At 41.4% G+C, this 10,963-nt stretch overlaps 1 protein-coding gene across 1 annotated transcript; it reads left to right on the top strand.

The window, feature by feature from the left end:
* The first annotated feature begins 4,763 nt into the window (after positions 1–4,763).
* On the top strand, positions 4,764–10,482 carry LOC134062318 (secretory phospholipase A2 receptor-like). The gene is made up of 5 exons (XM_062518295.1): positions 4,764–4,897; positions 6,104–6,238; positions 7,194–7,523; positions 7,611–7,937; positions 8,565–10,482. The coding sequence occupies exons 2-5, from the start codon at positions 6,181–6,183 to the stop codon at positions 8,945–8,947; spliced, it is 1,098 nt and encodes a 365-aa protein (XP_062374279.1). The 5' UTR covers positions 4,764–4,897; positions 6,104–6,180; the 3' UTR covers positions 8,948–10,482.
* The last annotated feature ends 481 nt before the right edge of the window (positions 10,483–10,963 follow it).

A 10,963-nucleotide genomic window follows, 5' to 3' on the forward strand; every position in this document is an offset into this window, starting at 1 on the left:
TATTTTTTATCTATTATGCTGGCTCGCCATGACAATGCAGCTGGCCGCATTGTTTACCTTCGCGACCAGCTGATAGCGCTCTCCAAACCACCACTAAACCTAGGCCTGCTGTCAGTAACGAGACAACAAATCCCTGTGGAGTTGAGGAGAAGACGCCGGGGGTGCCGGGCTGGTGTGTTGAAGAAAGCAAAGAGAAGGAGATTCAAACCTTATATTCCATCGATTGTCATGGGGAACGTGAGGTCGTTGGCTAACAAGATGGATGAGCTTGAAGCACTTATAAGATCACAACGGCAATATCGTGAATGCAGTATAATGTGTTTCACTGAGACATGGATGCAGGAGCATATTCCGGACTCTAACATCACCGTCCATGGATTTCTGACTTGCTGTGTTTGTGAATAGCAGATGGTGCAATCCAGGGCATGTTACTGTTAAGGAACGCATCTGCAACCCTAATATCGAACTGTTGGCCGTGAGCTTGCGCCCGTATTATATGCCAAGGGAATTTACCTGTACCATTGCTGTTGCTGTTTACATCCCGCCATCAGCTGATGCCGATGCCGCGTGTGACGTCATCAATACAGTTATCGCAAAGTTACAACATCCAGATGCCTTCATGCTGATTTCAGGGGACTTTAACCATGCTTCTCTCTCTGGAATACTTCCAACTTTCCAGCAATTTGTTAACTGTTCCACCAGAGACAAAAAAACCTTGGACTTACTGTATGCAAATGTGCATGGCTCTTATAGTTCTACAGCTCTGCCCCCACTTGGTAGATCAGATCATAACCTGGTTCTCCTCACACCCACCTACACACCTATTGTTCAGCAGCAGCCAGTGACTACAAGGACAGTTAGGAGGTGGTCACAGGAGGCTAACGAGCTTCTTCAGGAGTGCTTTGAGGTTACTGACTGGGATGTGCTCTGTGAACCCCATGGGAATGACATTGAATCAATGACTGATTGTATAACAGAATACATCACCTTCTGCGTCGACAATGTCATACCCACCAGGAAGGTAAGATGCTTTGCCAACAATAAGCCCTGGACTGAATAAGAAAAAGAAAGCCTTTAGGGATGGTGACAGAGAGATGCAGAGGAGCGTTCAGAGGGAGCTTAAAGTGAAGCTGAGAGAGAACAAGGAGGAATACAGGAGGAAGCTGGAGAACAAACTTCAGAATAACAACATGAGAGATGTGTGGATGGGCATGAAAACCATCACAGGTTTTAAGGTTAAGGGGAATTAGGCAGAGGGGAGCCTAAATAGGGCCAACGAGCTGAACGCATTTTTCAACAGGTTCAGTACAGGCAACTCCCCTACCTCACCCAGCCATTCAGACCTCTCATCCTCCTCCCTAGAACATCCTGTGCAAGCCTCCTCAGTGAGAATGGCCAAAGATCCTTAAGGCGTAGCAAGATACGTCGTCGTAGTTCATGTCTATGGGCGCAAAACGGGGATCACTTCCTCTGCATAAAGAGGCGCGTCATTGCGTGTCAGACGTATTCATGGGTTTCATCAGGTCCCTTTCCACAGGTGTACAAAATCAAGCACTCGATTATCAATGCTTGATGATGTTCCAAAATAATCTTGCTGCTCTTTCAAGCCCTCTACATTTATTAGTTCTAATATGGAAGTAACACACACAAAGCATGTACACTTTCAAGGAATTGAATAAAAAAATCAATGGAATAATGGAAATATGTCGCTGCTCTCATTAAGTTACCCCAGCGCCATCTGATCGTCGTTAGCACAAATCATGATTTGGTTCAGCTGGCTGGCTAATGTGTTGTCAAGGTAGAGCGTACGTAGCAACCGGCCAACAAGCAGAATAAACAAGAGGGGCACACCTGATATAAAGTCGATTTTCTCCAGACGGGAATGCTCAAAAATGCTAAAAATGTACCTGAAGTGGTCAGAAGGGGTTGAGGGTCATGAAACCGTGCCCAAAATTTACATTCCTAACTCTAGAGAATGGAGATTTTAGCATATAGTTGAAATTCTGATCTATGTCCATAGACTTCAATGGAACAGTTGCTGCCTCTGCTCTGCATAAAGGGGGATTTTGACCCCCCCTCTTGCGATTCGGGTTCCAGGAAGTGGCTTCTCATGAAGTATCTTGCTCCGCCCCTTAATGATCTTTGGAATGGCTAAGGATCACTGTCCCCAGCCTTCAACTCCCATGATGGACACCACCTGGTCAGGAAGTGCTGAACCTGCATCATACCCCTCCCCCTCCATCCCTCCCACTTGTTTGTCTGTATCTAGCAGTCAGGTGAAAATGCAGCTGAGGAGACTAAACCAGAACAAGGCCCCTGGTCCAGATGGTATCAGCCCAAGAGTTCTGAAGGTCTGTGCGGAACAGCTCTGCGGTATTCTGCAGCACCTTTTCAATCTCAGCCTGAGCCAGGGGAGAGTGCCTATGTCTTGGAAAACATCCTGCCTTGTTCCGGTCCCAAAGAAACCTTCTCCATCTACCCTCAATGACTACAGACCAATTGCTTTAACATCGCACATTATGAAAGTACTGGAGAGGATGGTCTTGGCCCATCTGAGACCACAGGTGACCACCTACATGGACCCATTACAATTTGCATACCGTCCAAAGGTGGGTGTTGAGGATGCCTTAATCTACCTGCTCCATAGAATACACTCTCACCTGGACAGTACTGGCAGCACTGTGAGGATCATGTTCTTTGATTTCTCAAGTGCTTTTAACACCATACAGCCTGTGCTGCTACGTGAGAAGCTGCAAAGGATGCAGGTAGACACCTCCACAACTTCATGGATCATTGATTACCTGACTGAAAGACCACAGGTTGTGAGACTGAAAGGGTGTGTGTCTGAGCAGGTAGTTAGCAACATAGGAGCACCACAAGGGACTGTGCTGTCTCCTTTTCTTTTTACACTATACACCTCTGACTTCCAGTACAACTCTGAGTCATGTCACCTGCAGAAGTTCTCTGATGATTCTGCAGTTGTGGGGTGTATCAGTGATGGTGAGGAGACAGAGTACAGGCAACTGGTGGACCGCTTTGTGACATGGTGCAAAAACAACCATCTTGTCTTGAATGTGGCTAAGACCAGGGAAATGGTGATAGACTTTAGGAGGGCCAGGCCTGAGCTAAATGCCATTTCAATACTGGGTGAGGAAGTGGACATTGTAGAGAACTACAAATATCTGGGAGTTCTTATTGACAACAAACTTGACTGGAGACACAACACGGAGGCTGTATATAAGAAAGGGCAAAGCAGACTCTATTTCCTGAGAAAGCTCAGGTCTTTCAATGTGTGCAGCAAAATGTTGCAAATGTTTTACCAGAGTGTTGTTGCAAGTGCAATTTTCTTTTCTGCCATATGTTGGGGAGGTGGCATTACAGCCAGGGACACTAACAAATTAAATAAGATCATAAGGAAGGCTGGCTTTGTGTTGGGGTCAGCCCTAGAGCCCCTGGAGTTGGTGGTGGAGAGAAGGATGCTGCACAAACTTTTCAATATATTGGACAATACCACTCATCCACTACACAATGTACTGGTAAAACAAAAAAGTATTTTCAGTTGGAGGCTACGCCAACTAAGCTGTAAGAAAGACAGATACAGAAAGACTTTTTTACCTACTGCAATAGCACTTTATAATGACTCCCATCTGGGCAGAGAGAAAGGAATAACATTTTAAATATTTTTTCTGTATGTATGCATGTTTGTATGTTTTTGTTGAATGTTGTGTTTGTATGCTGCTGAAACACTGTAATTTCCCCTTGGGGATGAATAAAGTATATCTATCTATCTATCTATCTATATGAGCTGCAAGAGTAGGAGATATTTGCATATAAATTGCACAAATAGGAGTTACAGGAAAAGTTGACAAGCGTCAATTTATTTTTGTGAAGAGAATGTGCAGAACTGAGCGACGGTCATATTGTGTACCACTATGTGGTGCATAGTTGAAAGCATATCTGAATGTCTAATCCTGCTATACTTTCTATTTATTCGTGATTGATTTTAACAATAAAATATACAGTATCAGTATCATAGAACATACGGTGAATGAAGAATAATATCTGGACGTTATCTTGTATTTTTTTCACTTTTACACTCTTCATGTAAATCCTCGCAAGGTTAAGGAGAAGTCATAGTCTCAAGCTGTTTGACAGTGAAATGTAGGCTACTCTAAACAACTCCCTCTAACTATGACTGATCTATTTTCATTGTTGTTTTACATAGCAACTTATGCATTTTTATTTATTTCATATTCTTATGTTTCTTATTTTTCTAAAATGTTGCTCCCTGCTCCCTTATGCTCCTGCTCATCTTACTGTAAATGTTTCTGCTCTTGTGATGTGAAGCATATTGAGTTGCCTTGAGAGTATGCAATGTGCTATACAAATAAAGCTTGTTGCCTTCAACAGTAACAATGCTGCGTTAAAAGGAAAGCTAAAGAAGGCTGTAAAGTTCATGGCAGAAAATGCCTATTACCAAGGGTTACGGAAATGATGTCAACCATGTGCTGTTGAAAACCTCTAGACTCATAGTTCTAGATATTTTCAAAATGCAGTATCTGTCTAATCAGGAAAGTGTGCTGATGGAAATATTTGGATGTCCACAAGGCCAGAATGCAAATTATGAAAAAAAAAAAACTGGTCTGGACTTGCAGTGACACTATACTCTCATAGAAGAGCCTGAAACTCCACCTATCTGACATATAACAACCTGTAGAGCTTCTAGAATGCAGCAGTTCTCTACAGAAGGACGAGGAGATCCCAACATACTGAGCCACGGAGACTGGTACCAGTTATCCAAGCCTCATCAATCATTAACCCTCCCGACTTTTGACATATTTTACTAATGAAATTTTATTGGGAAGAAGGCAAGCCTATACAAGAAATACAAGTTCAGGTAAGAGCACCTTCAACCTTACTATAATACTGTGTTTACTGTACTGTGCTTGTTATGTTAAGGAGCGCTATGACATTAGTTTAAAGAAGAAAGCAGTGGCTATCATTAACAACTTTGAGCGAGTACAAATTTGATTATTTTTTGTTTCTCATCAGTCTTTATACTGTAGATATTGTCAAATACTCTTCACACCTGTGGGAAACCATACAATTTAAACTGGCCTAAGTACACTACACCCAGGCCCATATTCATAGAGAATCTTGAAGCTAAAAGTAGCTCTTAAAGGAATAACCGGAGTGAAAACAACATAGGGTCATTTATGGATGATAAATAAGGCAAGTCAAGTTGATTTATATAGCTAATTTCATAATTCATTGTGATTTATATAACCAAAAGCAAAAATAGGAGATAAAAGCAAAGGTCGCTTTGGTACACAGATCAGAATTGAAATAGTCAGAACTGCTTGTTCAAACTCCAAACATCAGAATGTTTTGAAAGATTTACTTACAGTAAATCTGGCTTGGTATACAGCTCTGATGGGTGTGTTTTACTGTATACTGTATTTTTTCTGAAAAAAAAAAGAATCGCTGGATTTACAGTACTTGATTTTATCATGTACAGCGATTGCACATTAATGAAATGTCTAGGTTTATGTCATGGTGCTATACAGTCGGCATGGAAAGTAGGTGTTCAGAGTTAATAAGTATTGCAACATCAATGTTAAAGGACAAGTTTGAATATGTTGTGCCACAGTATTAAGACATTCATTGAAGTTGAAAACATGTGGTAAAGAACCACTGATACGTTGTGCTTGCTCAATACCTAACGCATTCATGCAGGAGTGCCACCAGAAATTCTGGGCCCCATGAAAGATTTTGGATTTTTGGTGTTTGGTGAAACAGGCATCAATGGGATCCTTTCCAGATGGACCTGCAGGACAAATTAAAATGTTGGTTTATTTGGGTTCACCCACGCCTACCTCTATATGTAAAGGAACCTACCAGACAATACATAATTTTATAAGAATAAATTGTGACACCAGAAAAAGTGAGCATGTAAAGAACATTTAGTACATTTTTAAGACTATCCTAAATTAGCCAATTAGGACCTACAGTACTTGTGTTGAGATGCTTTGTGAATACACACAGTGAAATAAACACAATATCATGACCAATTATTTTTGTTAACTTTATTATGTCCCTCAAGTTGTGAGATCCCAACCAGAAGAAAATCATCAAAATAGACTACACAAAAAAAAAACCCAGATATACACGTGGCTAAGGATGACATTTACCATGGCTATGATCCCTATCCTAGCTGTTCTAGTCTTTACTGTAACAGGTAAGAACAACTTAGTGGTCACTCACTCACACACTCTCTCTCTCTCTCACACACACACACACACACACACACACACACACACACACACACACACACACACTCTTATTAGCTGTCCATCTGTTGCTTCAGGGAGGGGAGGTGGGCCAAGGGAGCCCTGATGTTGGGTTCATGTTACTGCTCTCCAGGAGACCTTTGGTAGGCTACTGTATAGCCCTTATCCATTTTGCAATGCTCGCATAAAGAGAGTTGCATAAAGAGATTGTACTGTACATTGGAAAAAATCCTAATCTTACTAAGTATTTTGTCTCTTTTCAAATCAGTAAGTCAGGCTTCTCAGCCAGCGTATGCAAGCAATTTGGTCTCTGCATTTATCCCATCAGTGAATTAGTGAACAAACAGTGAGGTGACTCATTCTTTAGAGAATGTGAAACTAACTGTTGTACTAGTTTGAGTGGGCACCCATTGATTTTAGAAGCTGAGCTAGAGGTGACTTCGACATGACTTCAGTTTTGTAACGTTGTTTTAGAGACTAAATGATAATGATTGGTATAGGCAAGGGACTGTATTTTGGAAATGCTACATATAGTAGATGTTGGACTTTGTGCCAAGTCACCACAGTCTGCATTGGATCACAGATTTGGCAGGTCAGGTGTTTTGTGTGTGGGCCTAGAGCCGTCTGATGTTGAATAGGCTTTCGTCAAAGTGGTCTTCCAGGTGAACACCATCTCTGTGTCTCAGGACAGGTGGAGGAGGTGGGCAATGGCTAAGAGAAGGAGGTTGAACAGGACTGGTGCCAGGACATAGGCTTGGCACACAGAAACAAACACACACACACACACACACACACACACACACACACACACACACTGTATTGTGTGAATATCAATGTAATTGTTCCATCAGTTTTCCATGTAGTTTTCCATCATTTCACCAAAATGTATGTTTCTCTACTTAGGTTCCAAAAAAGCTCTGGATGACTTCAGGACACTTATTTTGGTGTGGTCTGATAGCTTTAATATCTGTAGAACACACTACACTGATCTTGTCACTCTATATGACAAGACGGATGAAGAGCAATGCCATTTATTATTAGAAGGAGATGGTATAGCTTTCATTGGTCTCAAAGGTCCTTCAAATTCATTTAAATGGTCAAATGGTGATCCTGTTATTTACAAAAGAAACCTTAAGGAAATCAATAAAAACACGTGTGTTGCCATGAAGGCAGATGGGGACTGGGAGCCTTTACGATGCACCCAAGAGAGAACATTCATCTGTTACAGTGATGGTAAATACCTTTGTAAGTGACATACACCACCATTCTGATCTTTTCACCATGTGAATTTAATGATGATATTTTGGTCTCTCTTTCTAGGTAGTTCCTCTACACTGATTGATGAAAAAAAGAGTTGGTATGAGGCTCAGAAGTTTTGCAGAGATAAATACACTGACTTGGTAAGCATCACAGATGAAGAGCAGAACAAAGCTGTACATGCTATAAAACAGAAACACCCAAACAATTCCTGGATTGGTTTGAAATGGGACGGCTGGGAGTGGGCTGATGGAGGACTGTCAGGATATAGGAACTGGAGCAGTGAAGCTGACTTCAGTAAACAAGACCACACTGCAGTGACAATTTCACTTTCTAATAAGTGGATGCCAGCAACTAAAACGACAGAGGTCCCATTCATCTGCTACAAAGGTTATTTTAACATTGCCAATGTGCCTGTATGTGTGAGCATGTGTATCAGTGCATGTGGCTGGAAAAGAAATAGTGTGCAGTGCCAGTGTGTGTGTACATGTTTATATGTGCCAGGCATGTTTGTCTGTACAAACTTGAGTGCACTGCCAGTGCGTGTGTGTGTGTCTGTTTTTTTGGGGATGGGGTAGGGTTGAGTCTGTAAATATAAATGTTTGTTGTATTTGTAAAAGATTTAATTTGATCCTTGCACCTTGCACTTTCAGTTCTTGTAAATGTGTTTTAGATCACAACAGCATGTATTGGTTAAAAAAAATTGTTGAAATGACCCTCATGTAGAGGCATTGTGTATTTCAATACATTTTAATATTATAGAATCTAACAGCTTCAGTGGCAAATAAGAACATTTTAAAAATACTGCCCTCTAATGCATAACTCTCGCCAAAATGCATCCTAGTTGCATTTTCATATCTAAAGACACTGATGGTTGATACGTCAATCAAACTTTCATGTTGTGTCGAGTGCCCCTACTATTCCTATTCGAAATGGAATTTGACCCGAAAACGAAAACACGAAATAGCTTGAAAGTGGCGCTTCCGATCTACTTACTGTATGTTGTTGTTCTTTCAGACCACATCCATATCAGTAACATAAGCATGACCTGGGAGGGGTCTCTGGAATACTGTCGGAGATTCAACGGCTCTTTCTGCATTCTGTCACCAAAAAAGCAACTGGCCGCTAAGAGGTTGATGAGAAGGCTCCAGATCACAGAACCGGTGTGGGTGGGCCTGCAGCAGAGCAGCTTCCTGGGGATCTGGGTCTGGACCACTGGAGAGACTCTGGCCTGGAACAACTGGAAGGGTGGGCAGGTGCCCCAGCTGCCCCTCTCCCATCACTGTGGTGCCCTGACGCCCGAGAAGGATGATTTCAAGTGGGCTGACATGAACTGCATGATCAAGCAGCGGGCTCTTTGTTACGATTGGGTCGTTAATGAACCGCCCTCAGCTGCTTGAGTGAAGAGTATGTTAGATATTCCACTGGGAGTTATTAGTGTGCAGAGATGTGTGTAGAATGTAAATAATAATAATAATATGAAGAGTTCTGAGTAATACCTTCTAAACGGCACCAACAATGAGATAACAATGGTGAGTAGCCTAAACGCTCTCCAAACATAGCATCCGTTAATCAAATAATTTAGCCTCAAAACACGCTAAGTACCACTCTCTTCCTGTTGTGAAATATCGATTTGTATGCAAAAACCTATAGGAACCTGATATAAAAAAATGCTCATTTAAAAGAAAAGTGGTCAGATGGATTTAGAGGGTTTTGCATCTGAACTCTAGCCTGGCAAGCCAAACTATACAGAAATGTATAGTCTGGGGTCGGACCATTCACAGAGCTGAAGCCTGTGGGTGGGATGAACAGTTGTCTTTCAAACTGCCTCTGCACGTAATAGGCCAGCATTTGTGACCAATCATAGCCGGTCGGCAAAACGGGAAATACTGTACATCCTTTTTTAAAACGAATGACTTGAGTGCTTCTTTCTGCTCAAACTTAAAAGAAAAGCCCAAGTCTAACTCTTTAAAGCCGATTCAAACGAGCGTGCATCGTTAGCCTCATCCATCTTTTGTTTTTCTCTATGGTTGTGCAACACAGTCTCACACCCAACTCGTCGAACGAGGACGCATGGTCCAGCCCCCTGGCGTCAATATCGGAAGCCGAAGGTGAGCTAAGGCGGGCTCAAGGACTCCATACACAGATAGAGCGTTCTGTTTGTCTAGGCTGGCCTGGAGCCTAGGGCAGGCTTGGCCTCAACGGTGCGACCCTAGACCATCCCGCTAGGCAAAAATATTTTTGCCCGCTAGGGTGCGTCTAGATTTCAAGGCTATCTGAACTCTTCATATGATTACATTTCTAATATATGTAAAACTAATAATTTTGGGAAGCTTTTGATCCACTCTCTCGTGATATGTGTGTAATATCTGTGTACTATACAACAGAGAGGAGGGGTGTGTATTTAGAGAGGTGATGTAGTTATACTTATTAATCTCTGACTGGTTGTAAGGCAAGATCAAACAAACTGTTTTCTATCAATATGAGATGGAATCTTGAAATAAATAGATATATCATATTCATTTTATTTTGATTGTTTATTTTATATTTACATTAATTGTACAGTGTGGTCGATAGGTCTGTTCGCTTGCCAATGTTATGTAAGCACACCTATAATAATAATAATAAAAAAAGCTTATTCACTGTCTCTGCCAGAGATGGAGAAGATTATACAGTACATGTACTGTACATACCCTTATCATCTCTGTGCATGCAGTAACTCCTCAGTTACTGCACTGTTAGCATAGCAATAGCTTTGCTCCAACTAGCCTACATGTATAGCACCCATACTGTAAGTGATATACATCTTATCTAACTCTGGGGGTGATGGTGAATAAGATAGTTTCCCAAGTTTGGTGTGTTCCTTTAAGGTACATCTCTACATGATGGAAAATTGATGGAAGCATGATGGAACACATTTTAATGTCTATTCTAGCATTCCTTCCTATGTATTTGTGATTGATTTTCAACAATAAAATATACCGGAACAACTCATTCCTAATTGATTTATTTAACTTATCTGGATACAACCTTCCAAACATGTACTGTATGTATGTCAAATGATATGCCCAAGTATTCTTGAAAACAGATTAACTGTTTGATTAGATTAGATTTTTTCATTTCTTGTAGTGTGCTGGGCAGTTATTGGGCAGCTATTGGACAGAACTGTCCATGTGCACGGCTTCATTCCACCAGCCTCGCGTACACCGCTACACATTAAAACCAACCAATATAAGTGTTATTAATCTTATATTACAGTAAGATCAAAAATCTATTTGGTATTGTTTTTAGAATGAAGACCTAGCTCCTTTTCTGAGTTTCGACGGTAGAGGGGGTAGAATATATTTAGCCATTATGCCATAGTGCCGTTACAAAATAGCCCCATGCATTTCTATGGAGGATTCTCTGAGTCTCCT

The sequence above is a fragment of the Sardina pilchardus genome, chromosome 17 (genome assembly GCF_963854185.1).
Source record: "Sardina pilchardus chromosome 17, fSarPil1.1, whole genome shotgun sequence".
Classification (NCBI taxonomy): Eukaryota; Metazoa; Chordata; class Actinopteri; order Clupeiformes; family Clupeidae; genus Sardina; species Sardina pilchardus.